At 38.0% G+C, this 19,508-nt stretch overlaps 1 protein-coding gene across 1 annotated transcript in view; it reads right to left on the bottom strand.

Moving 5' to 3' along the window:
- The window catches only part of SYNE1 (spectrin repeat containing nuclear envelope protein 1), a 443,997-nt gene that overhangs the window by 168,931 nt on the left and 255,558 nt on the right, over positions 1–19,508 (bottom strand). The window contains exons 77-89 of the mRNA XM_059940974.1: positions 18,387–18,724; positions 18,058–18,202; positions 17,174–17,392; positions 15,979–16,238; positions 13,488–13,653; positions 12,993–13,148; positions 10,742–10,894; positions 9,949–10,131; positions 9,073–9,210; positions 5,240–5,425; positions 4,442–4,564; positions 3,897–4,079; positions 2,667–2,810 (exon numbers count right to left, since the gene is read on the bottom strand). Of these exons, the coding sequence (XP_059796957.1) occupies positions 2,667–2,810; positions 3,897–4,079; positions 4,442–4,564; positions 5,240–5,425; positions 9,073–9,210; positions 9,949–10,131; positions 10,742–10,894; positions 12,993–13,148; positions 13,488–13,653; positions 15,979–16,238; positions 17,174–17,392; positions 18,058–18,202; positions 18,387–18,724 (2,394 nt within the window). The remainder of the gene's footprint in view (positions 1–2,666; positions 2,811–3,896; positions 4,080–4,441; positions 4,565–5,239; positions 5,426–9,072; positions 9,211–9,948; positions 10,132–10,741; positions 10,895–12,992; positions 13,149–13,487; positions 13,654–15,978; positions 16,239–17,173; positions 17,393–18,057; positions 18,203–18,386; positions 18,725–19,508) is intronic.

The raw sequence follows: 19,508 nt of genomic DNA, 5'->3' as shown, positions 1-19,508 counted from the left end.
CGCAGGTTCAATCCCTGGTCGGGGAACTAAGATCCCACATGCTGCTCGGCACAGCCAAAAATATTTAAAAATAAATAAAACACTAGTAGCAATATATTAAAAAAAACAAAAAAACCTCATCTGAGTTGTTTGTTAGAAATGCAATACTGGTCTAGGCTTCAAAAGTTTTTGATTTACTAGGCTTATGAGAATCTGCATTTTATGGTTAGTCCATGTGATTCCCTTGGAGAAACATCTCTCAAGAACTTTCTTCTGTAAGAATAAACCTGCCTATATCCCATGAACTTTGCGGCTTAGTGGTCAAATTCGCTAAATCAAAATGGAGCTAAATCAAAAGGGGGTTAATGTGTTCCCCAGTCTCAGGAAGCATACGTATTCTTAGTTTTTACTGAGTATTTCTGAAAATGATTACAGAGGATGAGTGTACAGGTGGGAATTTCAGGTACAGGAAGGAGCAGGCCTTCTGTGTCAGGTGGAAAGCAAAGAGCTCTGAGTATTCTCTCCTATCATTTAAAAGCGACAGGATAAGTTTTTTCAAATTAAATGCAACATTTGAAAAATTACAAGAAGAAAATGTGAATTCCTTAGAAATGAACAAATGATCCATTATCTTTATGAGTTTAAGTTATCCATATGGAAACTAGCCTCACCTCAAGATTAAATTCCATTAAAAGCAGACAGAAAATACAGGAAAAAACATTCTTCCCAAATTCTATGTTATGAATCAGGCTTTCCCCAGGCAGCACTTTCCTTCCTGTGTTTGTTTTACACATACAATGAGCCTCACACAGGACTACGTCATTTTAAATATGAAAATGGAATCTAAATCACATGACAAAACTAACACATCTACACTAATGTTTAGAACTGGGAGGAGAAAATGTGACAAAATGAACAGATCACTGAATAGCAGCCAGAGGACAGTCTACGGCTGACTCTGCTGAGAGCCGGCTCTGTAATGATCTTGGGCAAGTCATTTATTCTCCTGGACCATCCTTCTTTTCTTTTATGTGCGATCTTACTTCCCTGACCAGGGATCGAACCCATGCCCCCTGCAGTGGAAGCTCAGAGTCTTAACCACTGAACCGCCAGGGAAGTCCCCAAAGGTACTAGATTAGAATCTGGTTTCTATCAGTTACTAGATCTGGAAGATCAGGAGGTCATTCTAAACAATCAGGTTTTTTTTTCTTATGGTTAAAATGGAGATGATACACACAAAAAAATTCTTACCTCATAGGGTTGTTGTAAAAGATAATCTAAAAACTTTGTGAATTGTTTTAAAAAACATAAAACAAACAAAAAAAACCCACAGCAGCAATGATAATTATTGTTATTCCAGATAGATTTTTTAAAACATATTTTCTGTGCTGTGACTGAAAAGCTGTTACAACAAAATTCTGGGTCTTACAAAATGGGATTAAAAGTAGTTTCAAAATAAATTTGTATTATACAGTCTAATGTATGACATATAAACAGTGTTTCAAATAGTTGCAAAACATCTTTTCATTTAACCAGTGGCAGAAGAGAGATGAATAGTTAACACAGATGATTATCTATGGTGTAGAAGTAAATGTAGGCGGGGTATTCATTTACATTACTTGTAAATCATATACAACTGTTAAGTGTTGGATGCGCTCACTGGCTGTGACAAGAAACTAGAGAACTGCATTTGGAAAGGGGGGAAGTGAGACTTTCCAACCTTACACCTGAAACTAACACAACATCGTTAATCAACTATGATCCAATATAAAATAAAAATTAAAAAAAAAAAGCAACAGTTGAATCTTTTGAGAATCTTACTATGATATTTGGTTTGGAAAAACTGTTGTTCTTACGACAATGAAGTTAAAATAGAGCAGATGGAAGGAAAAACTGAATGTCTAACCTTGGCACAGAGAAATAAGACACACCCCACCCCAGCCCACAGTCACTTTCCAAAATTCATGATGCTGGGATCCAGCCCCCAAGGAAAGAGTAAATGTGATCTATATAGGGTTTGACAGGTCAGGAAAGGAAATTCACTGCTAAGTGTCAAGGAGCTGGAACACTCAAGCTCCTTGTATGATCTCTGAGACCAGGTCTGCACAAGGGGTGTCCAAGTCCTAAGGTCATAATGATTCCAAAGGTACAAAGAAGGAGGTGCATTTGAAAATGCGGAATATGCTAACAGGCATAATCTGGAAACCCACAAAACAAACAACACGAGTCATTCTCTGATTCCGGTAAAAGGAGGTGAAGTGACCTATACGTGAAAGAGCAAATGATTTTCTTTTTAACAAGAAATACCCCTCCTTTTAAAAGAGGACCATCAAAGCAGCAAGGCTTTGAGCACTGCTGTTCCTTGCAGTCTGTAAAGACAGGGAGTACAGTGTGTTTTGGTGTATGAACTGTGAGAATTCTGCAGGAGGCAGTCGGTGGGTCGTGCTGGAGATATGTCATGAATGTCGGGTCAAGAGGTTTTGGAATCAAGGGGAAGACTCATGCTACTGGGTCTTGGAAAGTATCAGCAAAAATAGCCCTCAAAATGTAAAGAGAGTCCAAGAGGCTCTCCAAGAACCCAACACATTATGCCCTGGACAGGGAAGACCTTTCTCTTTCATCTGCTGGAAACCAATCACATATTCTCACCAAGCCAGTGTCCTGCCCTTGAACTTAGCTTGTCATACCTCGTGCCGGGAAATCTGGGCTTGCAGCTCCTGGATGTTGCTGGTGGCCACAGGTTTATCCTCAATCTCTCTGTGAGCTCCTTCTATGAGCTCCTGGAGGTGCTGCATTTCTTGCTCGTATTGTTCATATTGCACCACAGCCTCCTTTGAAAGAAAAAAAAAAAAAAGACAATTATCTGTCTATGTCAATAACTGTGTAAGTGCTTCTGTGCTGCTATCTGCCAAACTCTGGTGCTAACTCCTATTTACCCATGTGTCAAGGGAACAAAAGAAATGATGGGGAAAATTCCTAGATGATTCAAATCCTCAGCTCTACTCAGATATTTCAGAGCCTTCTCTCTAAAACATTTCGGCAAGATTACTGATGGACTGAAAATAGTTAAGTGGCTAGATCCTCTTTCTTCTCCTTATTGCCCTAAAGACGGCAATGTCATGGTCTAGAACATGGTAGAAAGCAGTATGAAAAGCATGGTTACTTCATTGTTCCATGAAAGAAATACTAAATATATATGTAAGGCACTCAGCTAAGTGCTGGAATAGGGGATATAAAAATGAATGAAGCATGACTTCTACCCTCAGGAATTTACTGTCTAACAAATTACAAGACAATGCAAGTAGAGTTGACCAAATAGACCATTAGTGGTTTAATGAGAGGACATGTATACAATTTTTAGATAAAGTAGGTGAAATATTAGTTGAAAGTAGATAAGAGATAAATAGTGTCATTTCTTCCTAGTAAATAATTGTTCTCTTATTAGGGGAAGAGACTCAGAGTTATAGTTGGATGTACTTCTCAGGCAATAAAATGCATCAATAAGCTGAAATATTAAAAAAAAAAAAAAAATTCTGTAATATACCCTAACAGTAAAGTCTTATTACAAAGTTCTAGATGATTTTCAGATGAACAATGAGATAAAAATCTATGATTGAATATAAAAATTAACCTTCATAAGTTGTTCTTTATAAAAAAAATAATTGCTAAAAGATAGTTTTCACCAAAGGATATTTTTAATAGAGCTTTCCCCAGGCTTTTGTGGATGATCCAAATGATAGCATCTCATGTCCTTATTTTATATAACCACAACAAGCTGTCAGAGTTAACACTCTGGATGTGTTTTGATGGCTGAGCCCACGTAAATGCTAAGAAAAGCAGCCCATGACTCATCTGCTGCTGCTTTGCGGGTGGCGTGGGGACCGCCTGCAGACGCCGGCTGGCCCCGCTGCACGTGCCTGCATGATGTTGCACTGCTGGATGGCCGTGTGCTGGAGCCGGCTGGCCCCCTCCTGCAGGCGCAGAGCTGCGTGGCACAGCGGCAAGCTGGTGACAACGTCCTCGGGGATCCGGAGCGCGCTCTGGCTCATCTGCACCGCGTGGACTTTTGGCTTGAGTAACTCCATCTCAGACAGCAAATGCTGAAAGTGCGCGTTCATATTTCATATTTTAAATTTTAAAAGTTTATATCTTATACAAATTTGATATAAATTTATTTATTTACATAAAATGTATGTATATATAAAATATACGTTTTCCATTTAAAATGTATATTCTGAAATATTTTAAAATTTTATATGTTTTAATGGTGTATTTCATCAGCAAGAGACATTTACTAAATTACAGCTCTGTCCCAAGTTATACAAATTTTCCCAGGAATTTTTTTAAATCATGCATACAGTGCTCAGACTATAACAGAGTTTAGAAATTACTTTTCCGAACTATCCTTTCTTTTTCAAAAATATAGCTCCCTACCCATTTCCCCTGAATTATTTTTGCTTGCCTGTCGGTGAGAGAGTTGCTCCTTGAGACTAAGACGTCCAACTTCTGGAGAAGTCAGTGTTGTCTGGGCTTGCTCCAAAGCAACTTGTAAGTTTCTGAGCTCTGTTTCAAATTTTTTCATATCCTGCAGAGTAAGAGCGATGTGAATGTCGATATATAAGCACTTGAACTCCAAAGTCATAGGTGGAGAATAGCATCATGTAACCAGGCAGGACCCTATAGGGCCTTCTGGGGCAGACCCCCTCCCCAATACCCTCTGCTTGAGCTCCTCTCTGAAGTACCCAGATAACAGTATCTCATGCACATTTCCTGAGCTGTTTAACGGAGCTGAAAAGCCCCCACCAGATGGCAGATGTTAACTACTTGCTGACCATGAGCTCACAGCCCCAGGCCTCCTGGAGCTTAAGGACTGATGCTGTTAAGCCCTGTGTCACCTCCCTGTTACCTCACCATCAACCAGTCAGAGAACTGTGCACAAGCTGATCACATACCCTGTGACGCCCCTCTCCCTCTCCCGGCCTTTAAAAATGCTTTGCTGAAACCCTGCAGGAAGTTTGGGGTTTTGCGGGGCATGAGCCACCCGTCTCTTTGCATGGCCCAAATCTTTCTCTGCTCCAAACTCCCATGTTTAGGTGTTGTTTGGCGTCACTGTGCATCAGACACACAACCATAACCATCACAGTCAAGAAGGCTCATCAGAGGTAAGCACTCTACGTTTGCTATACAACCACGATTGTTCTTTTAATGATAGACTTTTCCACTTAAATTACTTTTTTTAAAAAACATTTTTATGTTTTACCTTGGCAGCATCGTGGAGATTCTGCAAATGAATTCTGATCATCTGCCGCAGCTCCTCAGTCTCCCGTCCCAGGTCTGCTACTTGCTGAGACATTTTTTCCGTATGGTACACACTATCGAGGTACTGTAATTTCTCAGTCATCACTTCCAGATTGCTGTAAATCTCTTCAGATTCTTCTAGCATGGTCTAGAGTGAATTATCAATGTTCAGGACATTGACAGGTAGGCAGAGAGGTATGGGTAATCAATACGGTGTGGTGTAAAGACCATCAGACTGGGGAGGGAGTAAGGGGATGTAATTCACATTTTCCATGCACACTGTGTAGGTCGTGTGTCTTACTGTGTTTAACCTTCACAGCCCTGTGCCTGCTCCCCACTTCCTGTTACCCCCTTTTCAAAAAGCAATCAGATTTCAGGAGCTGTAAACAATCTGTTGAGGCCACCTGTGTTGGACCATAAGGCTAGCGCTCCATCTGCCACCCCAAGCGGCTCCCTGGTGAGGGTCAGGACGTGAGCATTTCCAGCAGTGGTGACGCTCTGACGCATTGGGTATCTTCATCAGGTCACTGGCCCCCCTTTTCTCATATTCAAACTACAGAGATGCTTTTCAGGTCTCATATTCTGTATCTAAGACCTAAGCATATATGGATCTAAGAAATGAAAACAAGACAAGAGCATCACAAACACTGGCTTTAAGTGAGACAAAGGGGTAGAAACAACTTGGGATAAAACAAAGCCCTTGCCATTCAAGATAGTATCATCTCTTGGGACTAATAACAACATAAACAGAATAATAAGCACAAAATATGCATTTTATGAGTGGAGTGAAAGAAGAAAGGGTTAAGGATGCCAGAAACGAGATGTGCTACTACTTGCAGGAGGGTTGAGAGAAGGCTTCCTGGGAGAGTCACATCTGAGCTGAGTCAGAAGAATGTTTGTATTGACAGATGGGGAGGAAAAGGAAAGATATTTTATGCTGAGGGGACAGAATAATAAGCAAAGGCACATCGGTGAGTGAGCACAAAATGTGCAGTTCCTGGGGTGTGTGATGTGTAAAGAGGAGAAATGGGAGATGGGACATTACTCTTAGGCAATAGATTCTTATTTGAAAAAATAAAGTACATCTTTTTTCTCACAATAAATGTCATATACATATATTACATATATATTATATAACATATTATACATTATATATATTATAATGTATATTATAAAGCTTAGAAAATATTGAAAAATAAAGAAGATAAAATAGTCCATAATCCCATATCCCAGAGACAACTTTAAGCAATAACTGCTGTTCAGTTTGGGTATAATTTTAGGTAATTGAGATCATAACATACCTACAATGTTCCTTCTTTTTCACCTGATATTAGAACACATGCATTTTCTCTCTGTGCGTTGTTTTTGGATAAAGTCAGGCAGTTTTCAGGCATGGGAGAACTCCCCAGAACGGTGTGTAACAGGCTGAGTTTTCTCCTGAATGTCTGTGTGAGGTCACCACCAATACCTGACATCTGTCCTCCTGTGTCCCTCAACGCACTCAACCCGCCGAACTGCCCAAGTCAAAACAACCTGGGAACCATCCGTGGCTCCTCCCTCTCTTTCAGCCACACCCAAGAGCCTCCAAGTCCAGAGTTCTTGCTGGGTAATACCCCTTGATTTTTGTCCTCTCTCAGCCTCCAAAGAGAGGCCTTGTCATTGTCTACTGGAATACTGAAACCACCTTCTAGTTCTCTTACCTTCATCCATCTGTTTTCCACAGGCTTCTAAGTCATCTTTCTTAAACTGTTAAGTCTGAGCTTGTCACTTGCCTGCAGAATATCTGTCCAAGGCTTAGAGTGACTTCAGGAGAAAGGCCAAGTTCTTAACAGGCTTCCATGATCTGTCTTTGTCTTCTCTCTCTTTCCAGCTCTCTGCAGACCTCCTCGCCAGTGCACCAGCTACAGCACCCCTCACTCCTACTGCTGGGATTTCAACATGTGGTTTTGTCTAAAACTCAACAAGTAGGCTGCGTGTCTTTCAGGATTCAGCTCAGAATCACCTTTTCCTTCCTTAATCTTCTCAAATCCTGGGCAGTCTGGGTTGGGTACCCGCCCATGAGTTCCTTCAGCATCTTGGGCTCTCAATCCCTGAACTTATCACATTGTATTGTAATTGTCTAGATCTGTCTTTCTATCTCCTTTCTCCCTTTAATTATCAACTCCCTGGGGCAGAGACAGGGAATATCCTTCGTGTTTCAAATGCCTAACAAAATTCCTAGCTTTGGAAAGCACTCTATAAATGATTATTGAATACATAAATGAATGAGAGCAGGAGCTATTTAAAAAAAAAACAAAACAAAACCAAAAACTACTTTCTTGGTCATTTTAAAGACTACATTATATTTTATGAAATCCAAAAATTTACTCAGAAAACTTATTTGATATTTAAGTTTTCTTTAAAATTCCAGTAGAGTCATTAATACTCATATAAAATATTTCCTACATTTTGGATTACAGAGTAGTAATGTTTTGATGATCATGATATATTTTCCAATTGTTTTTCAAAGAGATTTAACCAAGTTACCAGCAGTGTTTGAGAGCTCTCACTTCTTTAAATATGAGCTTTTAAAAATACTGTTAACTTGATAATTAAAATGCTCTCGCTTTTAAATTTGCATTTCTAGATTTCTAATGAATATTTTTTCATTGTTTACAACCAATTGTAACTTAAGTCTTGTCTGTTAATGTATAATGCATAACGTCAGGCAGAACAACTCTGTAGTTGTTTCAGAAAGATTTCTTGAGAGGAGTGTGCAGGATTGATTAGAGAAGAAAGATAAATACAGGGAAACCAATTAGGAGCCTGTTAAAGCATTCCAAGAAGGAGAAAATGAGGCTTTGATCTAGAACCCTGTCAACTGGAATGGAAAAGGGGATGCATTTAAAAGACATGAATATACATAAATCAGAATAAAAGAGAGAAAATCTAAAATACTTGAGGATACTCATGTAACTTAAATAAAGACCATTTTGTATTCGATTGCAAGATAACTGGCTATTAGATATCTGTATCTAATTCAAGCCTAAATTATAAAGGGATGAAATAATTTCCTGGATGATATGGTTGAGAGAAAACTTCAGAGGAAATGAAGTAATCCGGCCCCCATGTGGTGTGGACTCATTCCCAGCTGACCCCTACTTCCTGCGGGAGGCCAGCCCACTGTGACCAGGCAGAAGGGCTGGAAGGAAGAGGCATGAGATTGAGGCTCTGACTGAGGACCCATGTGCCAGGGACTGTGCTTGATGATGGCACATACGTTAAACCATTTGATCCTCATGATAACTCTGCAGTATGAATATCATTTACATCTCCATCTTATTGATGATAAGACTGAATTCTGAGAGGCAAAGTAGTTTCCTCCAAATTACACAGCTCTAAATGGCAGAACTTGGTTTCCCCATCAGTCTGAGTCTGGAGGCTATAATCTTTCCACCTGTCCCTACAGCTCTTCCTGGGGAAGAGTTTCCCACCATATCCCTGCATACAATTATTTCAAAGAAGCTTCAAAAAAAAAAAAGAGTCCTATCTGGATGATTATTTTTGGTCTTGGGAAATGGAAAGTCTAGGGGAGACAGAGGAGGACATTTATTTGTATATAAGGTCTTATGAAATCTCATGGGTAGCTACTTTCTTTCAATCCCCTGGACAAGTTGTTAGGGCTACCTTACCTTTCTTTTTTCCTGGCACCTACAATAATTTTACATCATGGTCCTCTAAATTTTCTGTCAGCCTAGCCAGTTAAATCAAAGCACTCTCTTAGTTACTTTTTGAAAACTATTTTCCCAAAGTTACCTGATGTGAAATGTATTGTTCCCGAAGTTGGCTTGCAGAATTCCATGCAATCTTTCCATGTACTGAGACTTTAGCTTTCTCAATCCACTTCAGAATTGACTCCAGCATTTCACTGTATTCTTCTAAATGGGATGCTGCCTGAAAAATCATTAACATTCAGATAACAAATGTAAACTCTGCTTCGTGAGATAGAAATCAGTCTTCGATCTCTCTTTGGATACAATAATCCTACGAATTGATCATTATGATATCTGTGATATCTAAAGGTATCATGAAAAATTATTTCCTTATTGAACATCTATTAAGGACTTCCCAGTGACTTTAGGATAAAGTCCAAGTTCTTACTATGCTTGAATAATCTTTTAAAAAAAGTCTCCATTCTTATCTCTTATTCCTCTATCTAGCTCTTCTCTCTCCCTCCTTTCCTACTCTACCCTCACTGAGTAAGGAGGTGGTAGGTGGGGATTATAGGTTTCAACATTATAATTTATTGGTTGCAAATCCTGATTTAACTCATCCCTGATTACAGAAAAAAACATAATCAATTTGCAAAAGTTCAGTCTATGCTCAAAAATTATGATGATGTGTGACCTGAACCAATTAAGTAAAGGCAAACATACATATATATATATTTACTTATTTATAAAAAGTCCATTTATATGAACACCTTTGTCAATCAATTTATAATATGGTTTGATATAAAATAAAGTCAGGTCTACATGTAAATCTTAGGAATACAGGCATGGTATGAAATAAGCTACACTTAAATTACTCTCATCATTGTCCATATTATCTTTTCACTTATTTTTAAAAGCGAAAAATAGAAAATTGAATTTTGGCTTTAGAGAATGTTGATTACCGGCTGGGAAAACTTACCTGGCTGAGCTTAGAGAGCCGGTTATCGGCCTGTCTAATGGCCTGTTGGTGAAGTTCAGTCAGTTTTCCTATCTTCTTGGCCAGTGGTTTACCCAGTTGGCCATTCTGTTCCGAGAATTTTTGTACTGCTTCATCTAGGTCCATTAATTTTAAGTTACAGACATCCAATTCCTTTCCTAGCACCTGGATGGTCATCAAAAGGAAAGAACGTTAGACTATAGATAATAAATTTCTCCAGATTTTCCAGAATCAGAAGGATTATATTTTAAATGATTTTTGTAAAAGCCAAATATATAAGAATAATTCAACTATGATCAGTTCATTTCTGTTTCTTCAGTTGAAAAGGCAGAGCAGGATGTTTTGTAACCCTGGTGTTTATTTCCTACGAGGCTGAGAGAGCTAAAATTTTCCTTCTGTCCCACCCAAAAAGGATTAGTCACTTTACTCATTGGCAAAATGAGAACAGGGATTTAACTACCAAGAACATCCTTCATTTTGAAATTTATATACTTGTAATCCTAAACCATCATTTAGTCCTTTGACACTACATATGCATGTATATTTATGAATACAGTTTAACTGTGATAATAAATTATACGATATAAGTAGCTCTATATTATTGTATTTACAAAATTTCTTTACTGCCTGCCTTTACTCTCTGGCTTTCATGAAGCCTGCTAATCAAGGAACCTTTTTTTTTTTTTTTTTTCTGTATCTTCAAAATAAACTAATGCACTCAAAATATTTAATTCATTCAATAGCACCCCTTGGATTTCCACTTCTCCTTCCTTACCTTTTGGTCAGTTTTAGCTTGAACTAAATTATCTGTCTTTGCTCTCAGCTTGGTTAGAATAGTTGTGAGATCTTTGGCTATCTTCTGAATTTGCTGGCTGAATTCCTGACTCATGGCCTTGCTCTGTTCAACTTCTTTTATTTTGTCCTGGATCTAAATAATCAATGAAAACAGCAAAATCAACCATGGTAAAAATTGGATAATTAATACTAATATATATCTCCATCTTCAGATATTGCCAAGAGGCACTTTAGGTCATCAACACTGCTTTGGCATCAAAGTGCCTCAACAAGCCAGCACGCGCAATTACAAGCTCTCATGGCTTTTCTTGCAGCCTTACTTCCCGCCATTTTACGTATTAACTGCACCTCTTTCTGCTGCTATTTCAGCAAAGGAACAAGCAATGCATGTACAGTGATTCACTCATCAGATGTTTACAGGAAGCAGTGCAGATAGCTGAGTTTGAATTCTATCTTCTCCACTTACTGACTTTGTGACCCTAAACATACAAACTCTTCTAAGCCTTTTTCTTCATAAAATGGAAGACGATTCCAGATAATTGGAGGCACACAGATTTGTGTCCATACACCTTTTCATAAGTAGCTGTTAATGATCTGTTAACTCTTTTTCTAACTTCCAATAACCTCTGTATAACAAAAAAGCACAGAACATGTCCAATGGAAAGGAAAATGAAAAATCACAGTTAATATTTACAAGTTTCTAATGGTTTTGATTTGATATGATAACATTCATATTTTGCTTATAATAAAATGTTGAAGGGAAGATGGTAAAGAAATATTTTCTTTGTATAAATGAAAGGCCTTAAAAAAACTTCTTTAAGTGATGCAGATGTAATGTATGGCATGGTGACTATAGTTAACAATCTTATATTGCATACTTGAAGGTTGCTAAGAGAGTACTTGTTAAAAGTTCTCATCACAAGAAAAAAAACTTTTATAACTATGTATGGTTTTGAATGCTAACTAGATTTATTGTGCTGATCATTTTGTAATATATAAAAATAGCAAATCAAATCTCCTTAGTAGTGAGGAAATACACCATTAAAAGAGTACTTTTTTTGACTTCATTATTTTGAGTTGAGCGCTAACGTAAATGGAATGCATGTGAATAACTCTATTATAGGGAAATTTATCCAGAGGGAAAAAACCCTGAAATTTGAACTTCTTTTTTTAAGATCTGAACTCGCCAAGTCATCCTTCCCAAAAGACCTTCCAATGTCTAAGAAGAAAAACCAAATAAGTAATACTGTAAAATATTAGTATTAAAATTAATATTTTAATACTTAAAATAGAAAATAATATTTTAGTTTAGGTCAATAGTATGACGCAGTAGAATTAGACTTTGATGAAAATTTTTAAACACTGCCTCATACACTGGAGAGTCTAAAAGGTACAGCACACTTACATGAATTTTATAGTTTTATAGTTTCTACAATGCAATACTACTTTCCATTTCATGTAATAGTTTAGAATTAGCCTCCCTTTATCTTCTGTAGACCAGTTTTAACTAAACTGCTTTAGTGTTAGGCCACCAAGAAGGTCCTAAAACCCATTATGTTTCCATACAAATGCTACTGAAGCTATTTTCCCTACATGAAAGTGTATGTTCTCTACGAGGAGTTAAGATAGAAATATCCCTCTGATTCAGTACTATGAATGGCTATGTAGCAATTTGTTAAATTAAAAAAAAAAAAAAAAAGATTTGTTTTAAAATTTATACACATTCCTTTCCTTAGTTATTTGGAAGTTAGAGTTAGACTGATAGGACTTCCTCTAGACACAATACGGGACCCTTTAGCATGCATTTGGGGTAGAAACCTCATTCCTGGTTTTACCTTATTTTTTTAACTCTGATTTTCCCTTTTTTCAAATATCTTCACCTACTACATCTTGCTGAACTGAAAGAACAAAAGAAGAGTGCCTGGCAGACTCTGGATACTCAATAAATATTTGTTGAATACATGAACTGTATCTTTGTTCCTTTGAGTAATTTCCTTTTGGAAGCAGATAAATTATCTTTAATGTTTGACAGTATTGTTCACATCTAATATCTTCTCATATGCTTCTTGCCTATGAATAAGACCTCTAATTTAATATTATTATTTTATACCGATCTTTTTTTTTTAACTCTGTTTCCATGAAGACAGCATTGTGAAAATCACGACCTCTCATACAAGAGTACTGAGCCTATAAAAGAGTGGAAAAGTACTCTTTCTTGACCGCAGGTTTACCTGATCATGGATAGTTCCTAGGTCCAAGGCCACTTCAGCTAGCTGAAGAGAGAGTTCAGAAGGTAATATAGTATATAGACCAAGATACTTATTCTTCTGTTCTTCAGCCATTTTCTCAACGTTCTGTCGATGATTTGTGGCTTCTGTTAGGAGAATCTGAAGAAAAGATCAACATAAGAAATTTCTGGGAGCCTGATAAGGAAATTAATTTTTATGGGTACAGAGACAAGGCTATGCCTTGTTCCTCAAAATATGATTAAGTGTGGAATTAGAGAAACACATTTACAAAAAGCAAAATTTTCTTTAGTCTCAATAAGAAGCATGTCCACTTTATACAGAACAAAAGAAAGCCCAATGAAATAATACTGAAAGTCTTTTATAGAAAACATTTCTAAAAATTTTTAATTCAATTATTTCATTGAATATAAACAGATACATTTGATTAAAAGCAGGACAATTTTTTAACATGATGGGTCTAGGGAATGAGTTTTGTACCTTAAGTTCTTCAAGTTGAGCATCTATTTCTATTGTTGGATTCCCCAAATACTCCTTCGTTTCCTGAACCCAAGATTTTACTGAATTGATTTGGGTCTCCACCACTTCTCGCTCCTTCAGCTCCTGCCTTACCATCTTTCCATTCTTCTTCACTTTCTCCTGTATGCTTTAGAAACAATAAAGGGAGAAAGCAGATGTGGACTGAAACGAAAGGAATCCCCCCAATACATGACATCAAATTGTCAAAAACAGACATTAAAAAAGTGAAGCCGCCTATCTTTTTTCCAAGTAAAGACACTTTCCCCAAACTGCCAGATAATTTTCAGTAACATTTAAGTTTACTTCAAGTATAACAGAAGAAAATACATCATGTGAAGTGAATGATTTACCCTTGGAAAATTGAGAGCTGACATACTCTCATGCCACTAAACTGCAATTCATTTTCTTGTCGAGAGTGACCTGGAGATTGTTTGATTATTTATTTCCTCCTTGAAAATCTACTTATGGTGCAGAATCATCAGCCTTTAAAAGTAATGTGTAACTGGAATATTTGTGACTATTAGAAACTAGTCTTTAAATAAAGACTCAAACTTTGGAAATTTTATGATTAATAATGTTCAACATCCAAATTGTAAGTCTTTATTTGAATTGACATAAATTTGGTTAAAAAAATTTAAATAAGTGGAGTTGGATTATCCTGAACTCATCTACAAGTGACGGGGTGAATGTAGGATATGTATGAGTAATAGTAGTTAATACAGGAGTTAAATTACATAGTGACGTTTCCTCTCTGGCCCCATAAGTGAATCAGGCTGGTTACATATCATTAAGATTAACTTTTGGGACTTCCCTGGTGATGCAATGGTTAAGAATCCACCTGCCAATGCAGGGGACACAGGTTCAAACCCTGGTCCGGGAAGATCCCACATGCCGCGGAAAAACTAAGCCCGTGCGCCACAACTACTGAACCCGTGCGCCACAACAAGAGAAGCACACCGCAACGAAGAGTGGCCCCCCACTCTCCACAACTAGAGAAAACCTGTGTGTAGCAATGAAGACCCAACACAGCCAAAAATAAATAAATAAATAAATAAATAAATAAATAAATAAATAAAAGATTAACTTTCTCTAAGTTCACTATCAGTAAATGACTATTATTAACCTGGACTTTGGTATCATCCTTGCTCTAATCTATGTGTCATCCAGTTTAGCCAATGAGTTATCAAGATTTATTGAAACCAAGTACTCAACAGCTCCCAACTGTTTTACCTTTTTTTTTTTTAAATAAATTTATTTATTTATTTATTTATTTATTTATTTATTTATTTATTTTCTTGGCTGCATTTGGGTCTTTGTTGCTGCACAGGCTTTCTCTAGTTGCAGCGAGCGGGGGCTACTCTTCGTTGTGGTGCGCAGGCTTCTCATTGCAGTGGCTTCTCTTGTTGCGGAGCATGGGCTCTAGGCACGCAGGCTTCAGTAGCTGCGGCATGTGGGCTCAGTAGTTGTGGCTCACGGGCTCTAGAGCACAGGCTCAGTAGTTGTGGCTCACGGGCTTAGTTGCTCCGTGGCATGTGGGATCTTCCTGGACCAGGGCTCGAACCCGTGTCCCCTGCATTGGCAGGAGGATTCTTTTTTTTTTTTAAAAGCACGTCTTTAGGATTTATTTATTTATTTATTTATTTTTTATTTTTAATTTTTTTTGGGGGGGCTGTGTTGGGTCTTCGTTTCAGTGCAAGGGCTTCCTCTAGCTGTGGCAAGTGGGGGGCCACTCTTCATCGCGGTGCGCGGGCCTCTCACTATCGTGGCCTCTCATGTTGTGGAGCACAGGCTCCAGACGCGCAGGCTCAGCAGTTGTGGCTCACGGGCCTAGTTGCTCCGCGGCATGTGGGATCTTCCCAGACCAGGGCTCGAACCCGTGTCCCCTGCGCCACCAGGGAAGCCCGGCAGGAGGATTCTTAACCACTGCGCCACCAGGGAAGTCCCCAACTGTTTACCTTTTAAGCTTTATGTCTCATGAATTGCCCCATCACCCAAGAGTTCCCTGAGGTGACACGCTTCCTTCCACGCTTTCTTACTTGCTATTCCCCTGTTTGCAGAACTCTCCTTCCACCTCACTGGCTGGCTCAAGCCTGCTTAGTCTTTAGCTTAAATACCCCTTCTGAAGAGAAGCCTTCCTTGACTCCTCTCCTAGATTAGTTGCCTCTGCTTTGATTTCCCTTAGTGCCCCTCCCACGCTCCACCTAAAAGGCATCTTTAGTTGTCTACCTCTGCTGCTTGACTGTAAACTACCTGAAGGCAGAGATTGCATCTGGTTCATTACTATATTTCTAAATACGACTAGATATGTACTAGATAGCAAGGATGACAGGAACAGAGCCCCACATTTTTAAGGTGGTCTGGGGGGAGCACCCCCAGACTCTTAGTACCACATTTGTCCCTTTGGGTCATGGCCAAGTTTAGAAACAGAGAATGAGAGCAGGTGTATAGTTACTTCAGGCACCGGTCCTGCATTGCCGTGATTTCCTGCACAGTGGGTGGCTCTTCTCCAGGGGACGGCGTGGCCCCTTCCCGGAGCATGCTCAGTGCTTGCTGCTCCAGCATCCGTAAGCCCGACTGTTGCTGTTCCAGCTCCAGAATGAATGTGTCATGATACTCAAGAAGAGTTAAGAGTTCTGCTTTGGAGGCTTTCTCTGCTGAACTTCCCGGCAATTTATCTTGCAGCTTATTAATCATTTCAGTGGCTTTTTTAACCTGATGACAAATGTACATACTGTGAAGTTCAAAGTAAATAAACTGAAAAAAAGAGGGCAATTCCCATAAATGCCAAATTTGACACTAATGCATTGGAGCACGTTAAAGATGATGGTGTCAACTCTAAATCTCAGGAAACTAAAATGTGAACAATCTCCTTAACATGGAAGGAAAGACCACCACTATTATTCTGGGTTTTAAGATTTAATCTCAAAATAACATCAGGGCAGGGACATCCCTGGCAGTCCAATGGTTAAGACTCTGTGCTCCCAATGCAGGGGGCACGGGTTCGATCCCTGGTTAGGGAACTAAGATCCCACATGCTGCATGGCGTGGCCAAAAATAAATAAATAAATAAAAATAATAATATAATAATAATAGGGCAATCAGACATTTCATAACATACAAAAAGGTTTTTTTTTTAAATTTTCTTTTACTAAACAGATAAAAGAAAAACTCTTTTCAATATTTATGCTAACATGAATATGTGCCTTTGAGTCATAAAGGAAGATGTGGCTTAAAACTTGAACCCTACTTAAAAGGGAAGATATTAAACAGGATTTGGAAAATGAGTTAAATTCCTGCTTATTTCATGGCAAAGACAAAGTGTTTTGCATTTTTTCAGGGCCAGGAAAGAAAATATCACTAAGAGCCTCACAAATGGGGCAAAATGGGCTTGTCCTCCTTTCAAAATGTGATTACTTGGTTTATTTCCTATTAAAATAACTGGACCCAGACTTGGGACTAAATTGCACATTTCATATGTATTTTATTTCATATTTTGGTTTTCAAGTCAATGGAAATAGAGATTTTTTTAAAAAGGCTTTTTACTTTCATAAGGCCGATTTGAAAAAAAGGAGCAAAACACCACTTTTCAAAATACATTCTCATCAGCAAGGAAACAATACTTTGAGTCCATCAGTAACGGAGATTACCTTATTGTTAAAGCTCTTCCACTCATCCACTGCATCTTCCAGTATCTTCTCCTGGTCCTGGGCCACAGCGCGGAGCCGTGTCCAGCGCTGCCAGACAGCCGTCATCGACCTGCTTATGGTTGCTTTGCTGGTGCCATTTCCGGTTCTTTCCAGTTCTGAAGCTTTACCCTCTAAGGCCACAATTTTCTCATGAAAAGAGTTAACTACTGACACTAAAGCCTGGGTGGGGAGAGGAATAGAGGTTGAGGGGAGAGATGGTTTTTTTCAAAAGCTCTATGGATTTTGGTAAAGCCTAAAATTATCTGCAAAAGGAAATGTTCCTACATATGTTTATTTTCCTCTGGTAATTCTTACTTTTACATCGAATTTGTAATTGAGTTAGGCTTGGCTTTTTTAAAGAGGTAAGGTGAATACTTATTTATTACAAACAAACATTTACATGCTGCTTGAGATGACATTCTCCCATTTTTAAAAACTAGCAAAAATATAAGTGAATGGAATTTGATATTTAAGTATGTCACATTCTACCTTATATTGCTGTGATATGAGTGAGACTCAAGTTATTAATTTTTGAATTTTAATTGAATTAATCTAAGTTACACAAGAAAGTATTTACTGAAATCTACTGTATCACATCTTATCAGAAGCAAATTGCTCTGAATGTGTCTTTTTAAACCTAGCTATGTATTTCTAACAGGAATCCTGAAAAGGTGACTGCATTAATTGAGTTAAAACTGCTATGAAATGTGGTTAAATGTATCCTTTTTGCGTTTAAAAAGCCCAGGTGGAAATGAAGATTTATTGACTTGCTTCTGGAACTATCATATTGCAAAGACCCATTACAGTTACAATGAAAGAATATTAAAAAAAACAATAAAACTAACCTTGTGTTCTGACAATTTTTCTTCTGCTTCATGACTGGAAGAAGTCTTCAATAAAGAAAACTCAGACAATTTCTTTTCTGCATCATTCATCAATTCAATAACCTCTTCCCTTGCTTTCTGGTAATCCTGCCATTGAGCTGCACACCTTGAAAAAATCCAACACACGACAATAAGCAACTTAAAATCACACATCTCTATGCAGAGCTCTGATGTCAATATGTCTAGTGATACTTAAAAGACTGAACGATAATGTATATCATTAATATATTCCTATTTTCCATGTGAAAATCCATTTCACTAGAATATAAAGAGCAAAACAACTCCAATACCTCTGCAAGAGATCTAATTGGACGTGTGAATCCTGTATTGTCCCCTGGCTTTTCTCTTCCAGGGAGGCCATTTTCTGTGCTAAGTCCTCTTTTCCAGTTGGCTTGATGAGTGGGTCCAGGTTGGCTACTAGGTCTTGGAGCTCCTCCAGATTGCTGTGGAACTGATCCTCTGTACTAAAAAATTCCATGTGGTTTTTGAGACTTTCCTCTGCACACTCCACATCTAGGCCGTTGCCTGTCAGCTGTAGCATTTCGTGAGCATCGTCAAGCCAGTCATTAGCTGCTTGAAACACTTGATAGTACCTTTGACACTGACTATACATTTGAGTCAAGGTAGCCTGAAAAACAGCAAATGCAAACATAATCAACTCTCTTTTGCAATGTGTTTGCCAAAAATAATTTATGCTTTCCATTTCTTTTCCAGTCTTCAGTCACATGGATGTATGTGTATAAATGAATTGATAAGCTGGTAAAATTTTTTTGGTGCAATCCATTATTATCCTTCACTTTCCCTTCTGTTCTTCTTGTTATAATTTTATTATTGCAGTTAAAATAAACAAACAAGGACACAGATGGAACAGAAATTTATGATGGTTCTGAAATGTCCTCTCTTTAAAGAAAAAATATAATGCTTACTAATATGTGGCAGAATGAATATTCACCAAAGTGAAATAATGCCTCATTTAGGTAGGAGTATAATAATACCAGTAGGAACGTAAACTGGTATAGCCACTATGGAAAACAGCATGGAAGTTCCTCAAGAAATTAACTGCCAATATGACCCAGCAATCTCACTTCTGGGTATTTATCCAAAGAAAACAAAATCATTATCTCGAAGAGATATCTGTACTCTCATGTTCATAGCTGTGTTATTCACAATAGTCAAGGTATGGAGACAACCTAAGTGTCCATCCACAGATGAATAAATTAAAAAAAAAATACACACCCTGGAGTATTATTCAGCCTTAAAAAAGAAGGAAATCCTGTCATTTCCAAAAACATGGACAAACCTGGAGGATATTACGCTAAGTGAAATAAGCCAGACAGAAAAAGACAAATATCACATGGTCTCACAAATATCATATGGACTCTAAAAAAAAGAAAAAAAGAAAAAGCTGAAAT

This window comes from Balaenoptera ricei, chromosome 12, assembly GCF_028023285.1.
Source record: "Balaenoptera ricei isolate mBalRic1 chromosome 12, mBalRic1.hap2, whole genome shotgun sequence".
Classification (NCBI taxonomy): Eukaryota; Metazoa; Chordata; class Mammalia; order Artiodactyla; family Balaenopteridae; genus Balaenoptera; species Balaenoptera ricei.
This window is presented reverse-complemented; position numbering and strand designations above follow the sequence as displayed.